This window comes from Saccostrea echinata, unplaced genomic scaffold (genome assembly GCF_033153115.1).
Source record: "Saccostrea echinata isolate AGI-Se365-2 ecotype Australia unplaced genomic scaffold, CSIRO_AGI_Sech_v1 ptg000086l, whole genome shotgun sequence".
NCBI classification, from domain to species: Eukaryota; Metazoa; Mollusca; class Bivalvia; order Ostreida; family Ostreidae; genus Saccostrea; species Saccostrea echinata.
The window spans coordinates 2,797,959-2,814,554 of record NW_026889835.1 but is presented as its reverse complement, the minus strand read 5'-3'; the positions used below and the strand labels follow the sequence as shown (position 1 = coordinate 2,814,554).

At 33.5% G+C, this 16,596-nt stretch overlaps 3 protein-coding genes across 3 annotated transcripts; all 3 read left to right on the top strand.

Annotated features, from left to right (window-relative positions):
- Positions 1–5,145: 5,145 nt before the first annotated feature.
- Positions 5,146–7,341, top strand: LOC133177060 (helicase with zinc finger domain 2-like). Its single transcript, XM_061312150.1, has one exon. It carries the CDS (start codon positions 5,146–5,148, stop codon positions 7,339–7,341), a length of 2,196 nt encoding a protein of 731 aa, XP_061168134.1.
- An 87-nt stretch (positions 7,342–7,428) lies between these two features.
- On the top strand, positions 7,429–10,098 carry LOC133177059 (helicase with zinc finger domain 2-like). The gene is made up of 4 exons (XM_061312149.1): positions 7,429–8,431; positions 8,520–8,605; positions 8,914–9,051; positions 9,509–10,098. The coding sequence occupies exons 1-4, from the start codon at positions 7,620–7,622 to the stop codon at positions 10,096–10,098; spliced, it is 1,626 nt and encodes a 541-aa protein (XP_061168133.1). The 5' UTR covers positions 7,429–7,619.
- Positions 8,964–15,429, top strand: LOC133177101 (helicase with zinc finger domain 2-like). Its single transcript, XM_061312194.1, has 7 exons — positions 8,964–9,051; positions 9,241–9,378; positions 9,509–10,116; positions 10,222–10,443; positions 10,583–10,739; positions 13,256–13,423; positions 15,107–15,429. The coding sequence occupies exons 3-7, from the start codon at positions 10,114–10,116 to the stop codon at positions 15,220–15,222; spliced, it is 666 nt and encodes a 221-aa protein (XP_061168178.1). The 5' UTR covers positions 8,964–9,051; positions 9,241–9,378; positions 9,509–10,113; the 3' UTR covers positions 15,223–15,429.
- Positions 15,430–16,596: the final 1,167 nt, after the last annotated feature.

Genomic DNA, 16,596 nt, shown 5'->3' with positions numbered 1-16,596 from the left:
TTTTAAATTATGCATATGTTTTTTTAAATACCCCATAGTGCCCCGTAATGTTCCACTGTCTAGGTTAATTGAACGATCGATGCTTTTTAAAATGTCTGCACTGATAAGTTACGTTGTTTATGTCTGCTAGACCTCAATCTCACTGGGTAATGTGGTATGTAGGCCATTTTATTTTTTCCATTTGGTTACCTAAACTATACATGTATTTCTCTATGAATGGTAACACTTTTATTTAACAGAAAATACCGGAATTTCATCTGAGAGCTGAAAACCGCAAGCTACTGTTGGTGTAAACGTCTGCAAATCGATATCTTTGTACTTACATTATACAAGGAAATATCTAATTTCTCTATTGCAAAAGACATACATCTTATAGCACATTCACAGAAATCTTTATTTGTTACATTGTAGATAATGGGTGGTCGGTTAATAATAATAATAATAGTACATCGCACAAAGTACAAAAAGATAGTAGTTGGAGAATGACAATACAGAAGGAAACAAGTTGTGTTTGTGAAAAGTGATGCCCCCGTATGGCAGCTTAAGGCGAAGGTTAAAGTTTCTCAAATGCAAGTCAAACTCCAAGGTCAAGAGATCACAAATATTGTTTCCTAAAGAAAGGACTTATGTCAATGGACATACCTGGTAAATATGAAAGCCCGAGCAACAACCATTCAAACGTTATCTTCAAGGTTAATGTTTTCTAAAAGTGGGTCAAACTCCAAGGTTAACGTCAAAGGGTCAAAATTAATAGTACGCAGAAGACCTTTTCATAAGAAATGCACATACAAAATATAAAAGTTCTAGCACCAACTGTTCAAAAGTTATAGCAAAGGTTAAAGTTTTTCAAAAGTAGGTCAAACTCCAAGGTCATAAGGTCAAAAGTTTTGGTATTCATAGGAAGGTCTTGTCACAAGGAATATACCTGTGAAATTTGAAAGCCCTAGTGCTAACTGTTCAAAAGTTATGGACAAGGTTAAAGTTTTTTTTAAAGTGGGTCAAACTCTAAGTCAAGGTCAAAGGGTAAAAAATATTTAAACCCATGGAGAGGTCTTGTCACGATAAATACACATATGAAATATGAAAGCCCTAGCACCAACTGTTCGAAAGTTATGGCCAAGGTTAAAGTTGGGTAAATTTTTGCAAAAGTGGGTCAAGCTCCATGGTATAGGTCAAGAGGTCAAATTTGTTGGTACCCAAAGGAAGGTCTTGTCACAAAAAAAAAAAAAAAAAAAAAAAAAAACATGTGAAATATGAAAGCCAACTCCAACCAATCAAAAGTTATAGGCAATGTTAAAGTTTTTGCAGCCAAACAGACAGATAGACAGACGAACGGACAGGGCAAAACTGTATACCCCCGAATCTTCGATTACGGGGGCATAAAAAGAAATAAATGTTACATGTTACAGATATTTCTTAACGCAAGGGCTTTATATATAAATTTTCCTAAATTACACAGTTCTTTTATATTATTGACACTCAACAATTATACCAATCTATACATAGAGGGTTTGCTCCAGTAATACTTTTTCAATAGCTTTGATCGTAATTCTACACATACAGGACACACTAGTATGAAATGATATTCATCTTCAATTTCATTAGTGCATGTTTTACAAAATCTTTCATCTCTTGGAATAGTTTTATGTCTGCCTGTTTCAACAGCCAAACTATGGGAGGACAACCTCATTTTGATCCTTTTTGACCTTGACCTAGAAGTTTTACCTACTTTTGAAAAAGCTTTAACCTTGGCCATAACTTTTGAACGGTTGGTGCTAGGGCTTTCATACTTCACATATGTAATCCTTGTGACAAGACATTCCTTTGGATACCAACAATTGTAATCCATTGACCTTCACTTTGGAGTTTGACCTACTTTTGAAAAACTTTAACCTTTTCCATATCTTTTCAATGGTTGCTGCTAGGGCTTTCATATTTCACAGGTATAATCCTCGATGCAAGACCTTACATACACTGTATTTGATTTGCATTTGAGAAAGTTTAACCTTCGCTATAAGTTCCCATAAGGGGGCATCACAAACACATCTTGTATAGATAGCATTTCGATTCACATCGCATATTGCTATGCAAATTTTGTATAAAAAAAACAAACAAACAAAAAAAAAAAAAACAAAACAAAACAAAAAAAAAAACAACAAAACATCACTAAGTTTCTGTCTTATAATTGGCAAACATATGCGACTGCTTATATTATTTTGTTCATTCCATATATAACCAAGTCTGAAACAGTATTTGTTCCTTTACAAATGAAGCCCAGTTACGATGATTTTGTTTAGAATTTTCACAAGTTCGATACAAGTATTCATATGCAGCACTTAAAATACTATTTTTAGACTGCATTATCTAAATAAAAATTTGAACATTCAAAAAATATGTAGGAGCAAATTATTTTTAACATGATTTTTAAATTATGATTTTTCCATAGCAAAATGGGAAATTTCAGAGATGAATTGGCTATTGCGAACAATGTAATTTCAGTTGTATTGACACATTCCTGTTGTTTTCGCAAAGTGTTAATTTTTTTTTGTTTTACTCAACAGAACATTGAAGCAATGATAGTTTTTTTTATTGCGGAAGCCATTTTGGCAAAAGGAAAAAAGCAGTATAAATTTTTATCACATATGTATAAATTATTTAGAGTTGTTCTGTCTTCCCTGAAAATTTCATGATTCTATTTTGAGTCGTTCATAAGAAAATGCTTGGACAAAATGACAATTTTAAAAAAATGAAAATTGGACCAAAAAATGGGAGAGGAATTGATTTTTCAAAAATTAAAAGTAGTCTAGAGATATAACAATAATGCATCATTCCTGGAAAAAATCATTGAAATTGGTCGGCTAGTTTCCGAGAAAACGCGTGTACTATGAAAAGGGAAACATAATAATAATAGGACAGAAGGAAAACAGTTAAGGTCTTCCGAAGGAAGTCGAAAGACCTTAATAATAAGAAACAGAGTAAAAACAGTATGTTAGTGATGATATCCAGCTTACGCGTGACGTTAAAAACGGTCCGACATCTCATCGACCGGTTCAACATCGAATTTTTTAGACTGCTTAGTAAAACATTGGAAATGTTTGACTTCTTCTAGTGTAGAGTTATATAGAAAGCATTTTTAAAGGTATAGCAATAATTCATATCAGTCAGGCATAATAAATTTTCTTACCGTCTGAAATTAAAATTGAAGGATAAGGAACATCGTGGAATTTAAATCATGTTCAGAATAATTCTTTATATTTTAATGCATTTAATAAAAACATAAAAACAAATAAAAATTGGTCTTTGATTTAACTTTAATTAACAGCGTTATGGGCAGTGGGAAACTTTTTGGTTGTGCCAAGCCTTATCTAGATAATTTAGTGAAATAATTAAAAGTAGACTTGCTGATTATCTGTTAAATTCAGATTAATTTCAAAATTTGTGTAAATATCTTTTTGTTTTGGGAATGTAACTCGTTTCTATAATCCTTCAAACTTTGGTTGTAGGAAAAGACTAGAACAATATCACTATCAGTATTCCAGTAATTGAAGGGGTACTTTCTAGATTGAACAGAACAGAATGTCGTTCAACAGACTGATAAATACATGTATATTTGTTTTTCATTTTCATGAGTAACTAAGAAAACACATCTTTTATGCATTGCCTGATATCAAGTTTCTCATGACCTTCCAAAGGAAAACAAGGGAAAAAGGGGATGTGATTCACATGATATTCACAAATGTGACCTTTCGACTGATTATTTTTCTGTGAAAAGGAAAACCTATGAAAATCTTGCGAGCCTCTTTTTCCTGTGTACATATATATCTAATATATATTTTTAAAAGCAATATATATTCATATCCACTGAATATTATCTCCTTTATTTCTAATGAAAACAACGGTGGTTTATCAATACTTCAACCCCACTAAGCAAACCACCTGTATAGATTTCTTGAGCAGTGACTCTTCCATCAATGAAACATACAATGACGTATATATCAATAATATAATATTTAACGTACTTATTACTTAAACTTTGATTATTTATTTAAGAAATAATGTATCATTTTTAAACATCTATCGGGATATAAATACGGGTTGGTCACGAGATCAAATTCCATAAAGCCCGAAGGGCTTTATGATAAATTTGATGTCGTACCAACCCGTATTTATATCCGATAGATGTTTAAAAATAATACATTATTACTTATATTTACATTTATGACTTATTCATATTTTATATTTTCCTGATTATAATCTTTAACGCGTATTATGTTTTATTTTTCAAACTCAACGGCACGTATTTGATCCATTGTTTGCGCGTCGACCCTTTATGACGTCACTGAGAAATTACGTCGAACGTTTATGACGCGAGGAACCTGTGTTTATACGGATATATTTACATTTGCAAATGTTTTCCTTTATATAACACTATTAAAAGCAATGTGTATCTATATCCGTATAAACACGGGTTCCTCGCGTCATAAACGTTCGACGTAATTTCTCAGTGACGTCATAAAGGGTCGACGCGCAATCAGTAGATCAAACTTGTGCCGTTGAGTTTGAAAAAATAAAACATTTCACGCGTTAAAGGTTATAATCAGGCTTATAAATAATATGAATAAGTCACAAATGTAAATATAAGTAATAAGGTATCATTTTAAAACACCTATCGGATATATATACGGGTTGGTACGAGATCAAATTTACCATAAAGCCCTTCGGGCTTTATGGAATTTGATCTCGTGACCAACCCGTATTTATATCTCGATAGATGTTTAAAAATGATACCTTATTTCTTAAATAGATACGCGTTGCTTTCAATAGTGTTATATAAGGGAAAACATTTGCAAATGTAAATATATAGAGATATAAACAATAAAATGTCTTTCTTTCTTCGTTAGTATAACGTTGCATCTATTGCAGAAAAAAATTACATAACCCCCTTCCACAGGTTATATATTTTTTCTGACATTGGCAACATTTATTTTCTTACTAACAACCAAAGAAAGTCTTTCATTCATTACTAGTATATTAATCCTAATAAGTAAAAAATCTTAATATTTTAAAAAGTTAATGTATCTTTTACAGAGACAATTTCTCAGCGAAGTAAGAACAGTTAATACGGTTTCCAAGATCTCAGCAGGAATGTCAAATGAATCAGATCCAGAATTTGAATCATTCAGTGATGACGATTCATCGGGGGAAGTCAATAATGAAGAACTCGATTATGAGCAGAGAACGACCGACGACTTCTACAACAAATCACGCAATCACTACAGTAATGAATTCTTGGATGATAACGATATCAGCGAAACCCTGTTCAGTGCTGGGCTTGACTTGTCAGAAGGTTATGTAGAAGAACGTTACTGCAAAGAAATAAAAATGTACGACAAAATGCTGAATATTAGGGAGAGTCTCGAGCTTTGTGCAAAGTCTCCAGAGACCTACAAGCATTGTAAAATTGAAATTTTTAATGCTCACAGAGCAGTCTGTACAACAATGGACGGCGAAATGGAAATAGAAATATCAGGGAGATCAAAGTGTGCCAAAGCCTTCAATGAAGATGAAGTTGTAGTGAAAATTCTAAATAGCTTTGACAATCCAAACAAACAGTTTAGAAATAAAATCTATGGGAAGGTTATATGTATAACAAAAAGGAACGAATCAATTCCAAAACATCCTGTATTTGTTTGCACTATGAATGATCCTTTTATGATTCCCGTATGTAAAACAGTGCCGAAAATTTATCCGTTAAAGGAAAACTTCGAGAGAACACGAAAACCAGAGGTTTGCGTGTACAAATTCAACAAAGTAACAAAAGAGCTCATAATGGAAGAAACAAAAATCATAGATCAGTCAAGACGGAAAGAGTATGTCTTTCTTGTTTGTTTCATAAAGTGGAAAGGTGTTTTTCCCTTGGGTGCTATAATCAAAGTTCATGACCCAGATTATAGTTTGGAGACTTGTCTGAATCTGATTTGTCTGGAAAACAAAGTATCTGTCCTCTACAAACAGAAAACGATAGAGAAAATGAGTGAAATAGAACGAGAACCTGATATCGAGTTAGAGGAAAACAGGGAAGATTTGACAAATCTCCAGGTATTTACCATTGATAATAAAAGATCAAAAGACTTGGATGATGCATTGAGCATAAAGGAGATTGCAGATTCAAATTTCGAAGTTGGCGTCCATATTGCAGACGTTGGAAGCATAGTTAAAAAGAATGACGACATAGATTTAGAGGCACAGGAAAGATCAACCACATTTAATCCCGGGGAAGAGTATCGTGCATATCATATGTTCCCAGAACCGATTGCAACAGGTTTATGCAGTCTTCTTCCATTTCAAAAAAGGAAAACTTTGTCAGTTTTCTTCGTCATAGACAAGTCTGGAAACATTATAGAAGAGAAAACAGAAATAAAACGAACGTATATAAAGTCAAGGCGCTCCTTTACATATCAAGAAGTTCAGAAGTTATTATCAAATAATGAGAGTAGAGATGAGACTTTTCAGAGCAAACTAATTCTGTTGCATAATATTTCGAAGAAAATGCGTTGCAAACGCTTGGGAATACGAATGTTATCTTTTCCTTTTAAACAGTATTTCTCTGAATCCTATGATGAATACAATGAATCGTTAGATGCGCGTATTATGGTAGAAGAATACGTGATACATGCAAATAGTTTCGTGGCAAAATTACTACACGGAGCATTTCCAGATTGTGTTCCTCTTCGCACTCAAAGCGAGCCATCTTCTTGTAAAATGGAAACATGGATAAAAAATAATCCTGTATTTGCCAATTTTGTTCTTTCGTTACAACAACAAAACCTACCGAAAAATCAAGTGCTATCAATAGAAAGCGTTCACGAAGATAACATGTCAAATCAGATACCAGTGCAAAAGTACATTTGGAAAAAAATGAAGTTGGAATTTTCCTTTGGAAAGTTTAAAAATGTAGAAAGGCTAATTGGTACTGATGAGGTTCATCCACAACAAGCCATGGCATATGAATCATGGAAAGCTTTCCAAAAGACAGCCATTTACAACTGTTCCGGATTGTGTCGTCATGATGGTAACCATTTTTCTTTAAGGATTAATCCGTACGTTCATTTTACATCTCCCATACGCCGTTATGCAGATTTAGTTATCCATCGACTAGTACATGCACAGCTGGACAAAAAACCCTCGCCATACTCACAAGAGGAAATTGATATGTTGTGTAAGAAAATCAACGGTTGTCGAAATTTAGAATTCAAAAGACAATGCCAATTATTAAATTTAGGAAGACAGCTTCAAAAAAAAGCCTCGCTTATTTCATGCGTTGGTCATTTCAGCCACTGAAAAATCTCTCGTTGTATGCTTCCCAGAATTCAGATTGTTATCAATATCATGCAATGAAATTGAGTTTCGTTTACTGAAGGTAAATTCAAAACCATCATTTGCAGCAAATAATAAAACAGACCATCTTCTCACGTTATCCTGGTTACAACGATTATATTCTTGGAATATATATAATTTATATTTCTTCGACGTCTGTTTCAAATAGTTCTGTAAAGTTAAATCCACATCTCAAAGTAAATTTCATTTCCCTTGGGAGATGGAAGAGTTTTATAAACGCTATGATGAATGAAAGCCTTCAAATGTTGGAGAATGATTTTGATCATAAAGAGTTTCTGCCCACTGTAGCCGCGTGTCGTGGCACAAATTCTGTTGCTAGTTCTGAAAAACAGAATGGTATTATCTTTCAGCAGTGCACAGAATTTAGTTTATCTTTCAACCGTGGTCAAGTTATTCCTCTTCAACTTGGAGCTGAGCTGAAAGGTGGGAAAATGGTGCCAACTATTCATCTGTTGGAAATTTCAAGGAATGTGAAATGCTGTATTCAACACATGTCTGATCCAATTGAGTTCTTTGGAGCTTATGCTAATAGACATGCAGGCAACAGACGAATGAAACCAGGTGAATACATTCAAGTATGGTCGGAAATATTTCGAATGGAATCCATAACCAATGCAACAAAGTCTTTATCGGTAGTCATTAATCATTTACCTATCAGATTTTGCAGTTCTAACATTGGAGATGGCTTTTTCGTATTACAGAAAAAGTTTTGTCTACAGCGAGATTTGGATTTTCAATGGGAAGAAACAGACAAGGATGGTAAATTTGTTCCTTTTGAAAGGAACTTTCTATGCATTCGGTGCGAGATATTGAATGGCTGTCCGTCTGAAGATGGTTTTAATTTGTCGCCAAACAAGAGATGGATTTGGGTTGGTCATGGAGAAACAAAATTTATCCAAAAAAACAAAGACAATAGCGAGGTTAAAGTGCATTTCCAGTTGCATAAAAAAAGTAAAAAACCAGTATTTTCAATGATTGATGCCACGACTTGTATTTGTACAATTGAAATACTTCAGATGTCAATTTCAGAGAGGTAAGTTTAGAAGGATAGGTGAAAATGTGGATGGATGTTAAATTAGGTAAATTTGAATATTCAGAATTTGTTTTCTTTTATTTGACAGACGTATTGAAATAAATTTGAACAAACTTGATAATGCAACGAAGCTGGCGAGGTCAATAGCCTTGAGAGAAGTGATGCCTAAACTGGGTAATTATTAGAAATACCCACGAAGTTCTCTAAAATTGAACCCTTAAGAGATATATCAGTATTTAATCAGTAACTTTTGAGGACAAGTGGTAATACGGATAATAACGTGGTTTAACTGATACTAGAATGTAAAATTGCAAATAATTGATAATATGTGTACGGTATAACGGCAATACCAGGGATATTTATTTAAATATTTTGAGTTTTTTTTTTCCCTGTGAGTTCGACACAGTCACAGAAGTTGGACAACCGCAGAAAAACATAAATTTCATAATTTATATCCTTAATTTAGCAGATTTTTTTTCCAGATGATCGACACTTGAACTTAGGAAAACTTAAAGAACTGAATAGGTTCAAAGAAGATTTTCTGCGAAACAATGATGAACAGTCAACAGCGATTAAAGAAGCACTATCTTCACGATTTACATTGATACAAGGCCCTCCAGGTTAATGACACTGAAAGACACAAGTTTACGATACTAGTAACCAGATTTATTTTTTTTAAAAGAGGAGTGAAAAGGTTGAGTTTTAAGATAGAAATTTGTTTATAAATATCACAAATTCACAAAGAAATTACCTATAAATCCAGGAAAACAACGAAGTTTGCAAATAAAACTAATCCTATTTATTTACAGGTACGGGGAAAACTTCAACAGGAATAAAGCTCATATTGTTATTTGTAAAAATTAATTTGGAATATCGGAAAAGCGGTGGTGACCACAAACAAGTCGTATACTGCGGGCCATCCAACAAGTCTGTTGATTTAGTAGCGCGTATGTGTTTGATTTGTTTCTGACTTGTTAAACTTCATGTTTTTGCTTTCGAACTTCTTTTATTATATTTAATTTCAGGCATTTTTAATATATTCTTGTAAAGTCATTTACCATTTCTGTCAAAATTTAGGACAACTTCATCTGGAGCTGAGATCAAAAAACCTTTGTCCAAATATGGTGAGAATGTACGGGAGTTCCATAGAAAATACGGTCTATCCGATACCAGGCAGGGACTACATCAATCGGACGTCTTGTAGAGACAACCGACCCGACCCGGACTTAGCAGATGTTTCACTCCATAACTTGGTAAGAAAAGACGGTAAACCATTTGCATCAGAATTAAAGCAGCTAGATAAACTCTTTCAAAAAAATCCAGAAGAAGTTGATCCTGAAAAGATTATTGAGTATATGAAGATACTCAGCAAAGCTACTCAGGAAGAGCTCAAGCATTATGACGTCATTTTCTGCACAACTTCCGTTGCAACAAATCCGAAACTTCTTAAAGCTACAAAAGGAAAGGTCTTTCAATTGATTATTGACGAAGCAGGAATGTGCACTGAACCAGAAACAATCGCTCCAATTATTGCAACGGAAGCAGAACAAGTAGTTCATATTGGAGATCACAAACAACTTCAACCAATCATCATTTGTCCCGAGGCTGGTAGACTGGGGCTTTCCAAAACTTTATTTGAACGGTATTCTGACAATGCAGTGTTCTGAAAGTCCCAGTACCGTATGGTATGTTCGCAAGGTCCTAGAAAGTTGATTCTTATATCTAAACAAACCCAGTTTTATTACTCTTGTTCTATTGATTACCTTTCAGAGAATATCATTTTATTTCAGAATCCGAAAATTTGCGAATTCCCATCAAAACAATTTTACAAAGACAGGCTAAACACTGAAAGCTCAAAAAAATGGCACACTGAGAAACAACTTTCATTGTGGAAGAGGTCGGATATACCTCTGCTGTTTTGTCATGTACAGGGAGAAGAAAAATGTCTGGCAGTGGCCACGGAGGAAGGAAATCAGCAGTCACGTAGCAATATGGCGGAAGTGGAACATGTGGTAAAGTTCTTTTATCCAAGCAAACAATCTAGTTGTTTGCTTTTCTTATTGCCAGACAATAACCCTTGATTTACAAATGAAGTTATTTTAGAATAAACAAAGACACTTAATTAAATCTCTCTTTTCTTTTCTATTGTAGGTTAAAGTGTATACTTTTCTGGTAAAGCAAGAAAAGTTGGCAACACCAACAGTTAGAGTTCTGACGCAATACAATGCACAGCGCCATGCAATAAACGAAGCACTTCAGAAGAAAGGTTTCGACAATGCTGAAGTAAATACAGTGGTATCCAGTCAAGGTATGTACATTCGTATGATTCTGGTTCTTTTTTACATGAAAAAATGTAAAAGGGAGTGGACGATTTTCGTTTATGGATGTCTAGAGCAATGTATGAAAATTACTGTAAATTTGCACATAAGACAAGGTATCTGCCAACCCCAACCCCCCAACCACCCCCCCCCCCAAAAAAAAAGCATCAGGAAACTGCGTGTAAATTTACTTGCAATAGGACAAATAAATCTCGATTTTAAATCAAACTAGACGTATGAATACATAATACGATGGACACTATAGCCTTATTAAAATTATAGAGCATATTTCTCAATTTCGCCTTGAAAAACTTATTTTTAGGCTTTTGAGAAGAAAAAATTAAAAATTTGACGATTTAAGGCAATCCTACTAATTTTACTTCTGGTAGTTTTTTTTATCTTATTTTACTAGGTGTGATAAAACCGGATAATTTCTCACCATAATTATTTCTAGAGGGGAAAAAATACCGCCTGTCTTTTTAAGTAAAGTTAAATACTAGTCATATTTACTTATGAACAATGCTAACACATATACTAGTACATATGAAGTACCAATTTGTAAATGATGTTGACAAGGAAGAAAATCTTAACAGACTCTAAGGGCAGTGTTTTTGGCGGTTTCTACTTGTGATACAAAGCAAACCTGCAATATGTGCAATTTTGATTGCATGTAAATTGACATCTGACCTAGATTTTTCTTTTTTGCTTTAGAATTGTGTCCAAATGGGGGTATTAATAATCGAGTTAGAGCAGCTCCAGTTGTTAATTACCAGTATAGCGACCCAAAACTAAAAATCAGAAATGTGAAAAATACATGTATATATACTCTATCGGTTATAAGATAAAGGTGAAGATAAAAGACTATGGTTAATCTCATAAATCCTGTAAACAGTGCAAACCTGAAAATGGCAAAAATATAGACCTCTGCAGCCTGCAAGCACAGATGTTGGATCAGGTGTCTAAGTGGAGCAAGCATCCCCTGTCGACCGCCGTGATCTCTTCGTATTGTTCAGGGAAACTGACAATTGGAGTCAAAATATGACCCAAAGACGTGTATTTACAAATGTCATTATAGCGACCAAAGCATTTGCGAAGTGCAGACTTTAAACGAGATTGTAGAAAACCCTGTAACATCAATGTATTTGTTAGTAGCTTGCCTCGGCTAAAACTGATTTTACTCAGCACATGCACTTGTGTACCGAATCAGATGGAAGATATAAGCACCATATGCAGGTCATAGTGGAATTATTCTACATAAGTAGGGGAAGTTGACAATGAAAATGTGAAATCCTGTCCGTTGCATTGTTTATTTGTTAGTTTGTAAGTAACTTATATAGTCAGTATAACAGCCAGATATGAAACAGACGTTGTAGACTCTGTGGTTCTTTAATTTCAAGTTAACTTCGATATATCTAGTCGACTCATTAGTGAAAGTAACTATTGTTCATTGAGAAAAGGTCGTCGATATATCTAAATCTCGAATTGAAGTTTACAGCAAGAGAATTCCTCTTATGTATATATATTTTTAAAAATAAATTCTGTTTTATAAAAGATATACATATATAAAAGATGTCGACTTATAAAGGAACACAATTAAACCCCATTGAAATTCTAACAGATTGTTGGAAGACCTGGTTCGGGGGCCATAAAACTTAGATGAGGTCACTTTTGATCTCAGTCTCACTTTTACAAAAGGAATTTATAGTGGAAAAGTGAGACTGAGATCAAAAGTGAGTTCATCTAAGTTTTATGGCCCCGGAGCCTGAAGTCGATATTCAAAAGATTCTGGAGTTCCTCATTGACAATATCTATGTAGTCTTTTAGTACTCGTCTAGAATGAGAATGATGACATATCACAAGATACGAAAATTTCCAAGTTCCATTTTTAATTGAAGAAGTAATTGTCTATAATTCCAGAAATCATGGTCTTTAATTTATCATGAGGGGTGGTTGTTGTCATACGTCTTCATGTTTTGTTATAGGAGTAGTTACACGATAGTAATGTGTATGTTACATGTAAACAGTAACAATAATTAATTAATTAGTGTTGATTACAATTTAGAAACGAGAATATATAAAATTATTTATTTTGATAAGTGATTTGTGGTGATTTCACGGCATGTTTAAGTTTCAGCTTTTATAAACTTTGATTTATAGTTTCTTGACTGAAAATTAACTCAACAAATCGTTAATTAAAGCTAAAATAAAGCTATAGTGTATCAATAAGAACGTGTTCTACTTATTTTTGTGAGGACTTCGGCGTGCAGTACCTATGTTTATTTGTTTATTAATGTGGAAAATACTTAATTAGTCAAAAGTTGGAGTTTCTTTTTAAGGAAAATGAAAACTTAAGTTTTCTAGTTTTTAAATCCTCTACATCTTCATGGATATCTGACTTTATAATCCTCTACTTTTCGGATGAAACTGAATTGAAGCAATTTTCACGTGGCTTCCATAATGAAAAGGTTCCCAGATCTACATTTGCCTAAATGGTTTTGATCTGTAGGTGGAGAATGGGATTACGTGATATTTAGTACTGTGCGATCTCTCCCCGACTACAGAATAGAGGAACACCCAACATTGGGATGGTGCATGCAGAACCTGGGCTTTATTACTGACCAACATCAAATCAACGTGGCTCTTACTAGGGCAAGGAAAGGACTCATTATAATAGGTACGGTAGAAGATATTGATTTGATAAATTTAACAGCTGGAAAGAAAGTTCATGTACAGGTTATTGCCTAAGTAATCAAGACAATGATAAAAATATAATATACATGTATTTCAAAATGTGGATCGCGGAAACCTCCTACAAAGGGGGATAACTGTTCTGCAGGAAGCACGGTAGATAAACTGCATTTTAATATTAAAATGCATTGATTCATTCTCAGAAATAGCAAATATTCAGTATGTTTACGTAAAAGATAGTAAAGTTCAACTTCATCGGGGATAAATTGTTGTCATCCCGTTCAGCCAGCAAACCAGAATAGAATGTAGCTGTTCATTTCAGTTTTTTTTATCTGTTAGGATTCGAGTAAGAATGTTACAAACTGTAGGGGGAGGGGGGGGGGGGCAATAGTCAAAGACAATGTAGGTCCGCGCATGAATTTTTCTTTTAGAAAATGTTACCGATAACCCTTTTGGGCTGTAATTTCAGGCTATAGAATAGCTTCTTTAAGTACCCTTTAAACATATTACTGGGGAAGAAAGTGTTGTGGACTTTAATACGAGAAAATTATATCGGAAGAAGGAGAAACTATTGAGCTGATCTATTACATAGGGCCATTCTCCCTCAGGGAAAAAAGAATTGATGAACAAAAATCATTGCTTCTGACTTAAATAGGGAAAACATGCAAATAAAGTATTCAATTACTTCAATTATGTTTAATATGTTCAGAATACTTTGGAAAATTGATTACGGACTGTGAATTACTCTAGTATGTAAATTTCAGTTTATTCTAGCTCTAAACTTTGTATTGATCTACGGTACAAGTAGTTTTATGCAGTAAGAGTGATGTACCCTTTGATGTAATATTGAATAAATGGAAATCTACAGTAAATGATATAATTTAAAATAGATTAAGTATTCTGAACATTACAAATAATTGAAAACATTTTTCGCATGTATTCTCCCAATGCAAGTTAACAGTGATTTTGTGCACTTAAAAATTTACTGTCTTTGAAGACTTCCTGGAGAAAACATGGCATCATAGATCATTTTAGTGTGTACTTCTTTATATGATAAAATTTTCTCAACGTCCCCCCAAAAAATTATCAAACTGTACAATTGATAAAACAGTTAAAAGGCAAGAGTGAATTGTTTTTGCACGGCATTTTTATCTTTATCAATCGACACATATGATACGGCTATTGTCCCTGAGATATGCGTTTCGGTTGAATGAATGTGACATACTTTTTCCATCAATAAATGTGCAACTCAAGTTACATGTATAAGAAACAAATTTCTTAAGTTCTCGGGTTTTAAATATCAAATATTAGTTATAAAGATGTGAGAATAATAAGGAAGAGAAACATTGTTCCAACGGGATTTGAACCAGAAAAAAGCCTCTCTGGTCGAAGTTCCTGCAGTGACACTACAACCTGTAACCTTATATGATGTGGCATATGAAGAGTTATTCTGTGTGTGATAGATCCTTGATTACATCGAAATATTAGACCGAGAGATTTCCAGACTTTGATGCTTTGGACATTAAATTATTCAGTAATACATTAAATGGACATCCCAGTGTCATTTTTTTCCGTATTGTCATTTTTTCTGAAAGGCCTTAGACTATATTACTTTCTCGAAGGTATTTTTTTGCCATTTTATGTGTAGAATTTTGATTTTCTATTTTAGGAAATCAACAATTGCTAAAATGTGACGTTGTATGGAAAGAACTGCTAAAACATTACCATAGACAAGGCTGTATAGTGGATTCTGAGGGACTAGACGAGAGGCTTGGTGACAGCTGACATTTACGTGAAATGAAAGTCAAATCAACCCCTGTGTGAGAACTCTTATCCTTTACTTTTTAATTGTGATCCTCCATAAATCTATACTACATATTACTTCTAAAATAGTTTACACTTTTGTAACAGACTTTAATGTGTTGAGTGTTTCTTTTATATGCACAAGCCAGACACTACCATTTTAATTTGTAAATAAAAGTGTTTTATTAGTATATACCTGTACTTCTATACATTTCTTATTGAACATTACTTCTACATTTGTAACAAAGATATTGAGAATTTTCTTTAATTAAGTAATGAAAAGACTGGCTTTTTTTATCATACCCTTCAAAGTCAATCAAGTTTAGAGGCAAAGTGGATCCGCGCATGAGTTCAATCATCTGAAAGATGTCTTACATTCAGGCGCAGATAATGGAATTTTTACAGGGAGAAGTCCAACCCAGTCAAAAAAAATTTCCAATCCAGAAATTTCTAGACAAACCAAAAAAAAAAATACAACAACAAAAACAATAAAAAAAATAATAAAGTCCTTTCCCAAACATGAAAAAAAAAAACTATATGTGGTGGTGGGGAGTCCACATTTTCTAAAGGGGGGGGGGGGGGGGGGGCAAAGTCATTTTTTTTATTTGCTTCAGTATATACTTTTGGTAACTCTGCAAATTCCGGGGGGAGGGGTCTGAACCCCCCCTTCCCTCCTTAGATCTGCGAATGAACATTTAAGAGATTACACTTTGATAATTCCATCTTGAAATGCTTTTTATTTCAAACTGACATCTGTAACATTTCAGGACAGGATAGAGATTTTGACTTGAATTGTTTCATGATTACAGCCTGGTATACTGGAGTTTGTAAAGATTTCGTCATGTTGTATCGAATTCTAAAATCTTACCTTGTTTTACTCTCCGTTTGATTTTTTGAATATTTTTAGTTTATTTTGTTCCTGGCAATCTTGCTCTATGAAAATTTAAAGGCTTTTTTTTCCGTGAAGCAGTATGTGTTTACTAAATGACAGGTCTGAGTATATTTTAACATCTATTAAATACGAATCCGTGAAATATCAAATAAAAGTTTTACATTACTATTGTACAGAGAGATTTTATCATAATTTTAATAAGTTTCTTGTCTATTACATGTACAACATTTATTATATCAGTTGCTCAATTGTAATTAATGTAAATTGTGTGTTCTCGTGCACTTTCCTGTTCATATTTATGAGTTGAGTTTTGATTTTACCTGTGCCATTGAAGTCTTCGTTAGAATTGATAACTTAGTAATTAATTGGTCAATATTTGCTGATTTTACATTGAATCTTTAAAATGAATTAAATTTACTTGTGAAAAAAAAATCACTAAATGCCCATTGAATTTTTACAGGTAT

What these genes read in the sequence shown, in the direction of transcription:
- LOC133177059 (XM_061312149.1), top strand. Translation starts at nt 7,620, where the DNA reads ATGATGAATGAAAGCCTTCAAATGTTGGAGAATGATTTTGATCATAAA. An exon ending in AGAAGTGATGCCTAAACTGG is followed by an intron (nt 8,606 to 8,913) that starts GTAATTATTAGA and finishes TTTTTTTTCCAG; the next exon opens with ATGATCGACACTTGAACTTA. An exon ending in ATTGATACAAGGCCCTCCAG is followed by an intron (nt 9,052 to 9,508) that starts GTTAATGACACT and finishes GTCAAAATTTAG; the next exon opens with GACAACTTCATCTGGAGCTG.
- LOC133177060 (XM_061312150.1), top strand. Translation starts at nt 5,146, where the DNA reads ATGTCAAATGAATCAGATCCAGAATTTGAATCATTCAGTGATGACGAT.
- LOC133177101 (XM_061312194.1), top strand. An exon ending in TGGCGGAAGTGGAACATGTG is followed by an intron (nt 10,444 to 10,582) that starts GTAAAGTTCTTT and finishes TTTCTATTGTAG; the next exon opens with GTTAAAGTGTATACTTTTCT. An exon ending in GAAAGGACTCATTATAATAG is followed by an intron (nt 13,424 to 15,106) that starts GTACGGTAGAAG and finishes TTTCTATTTTAG; the next exon opens with GAAATCAACAATTGCTAAAA.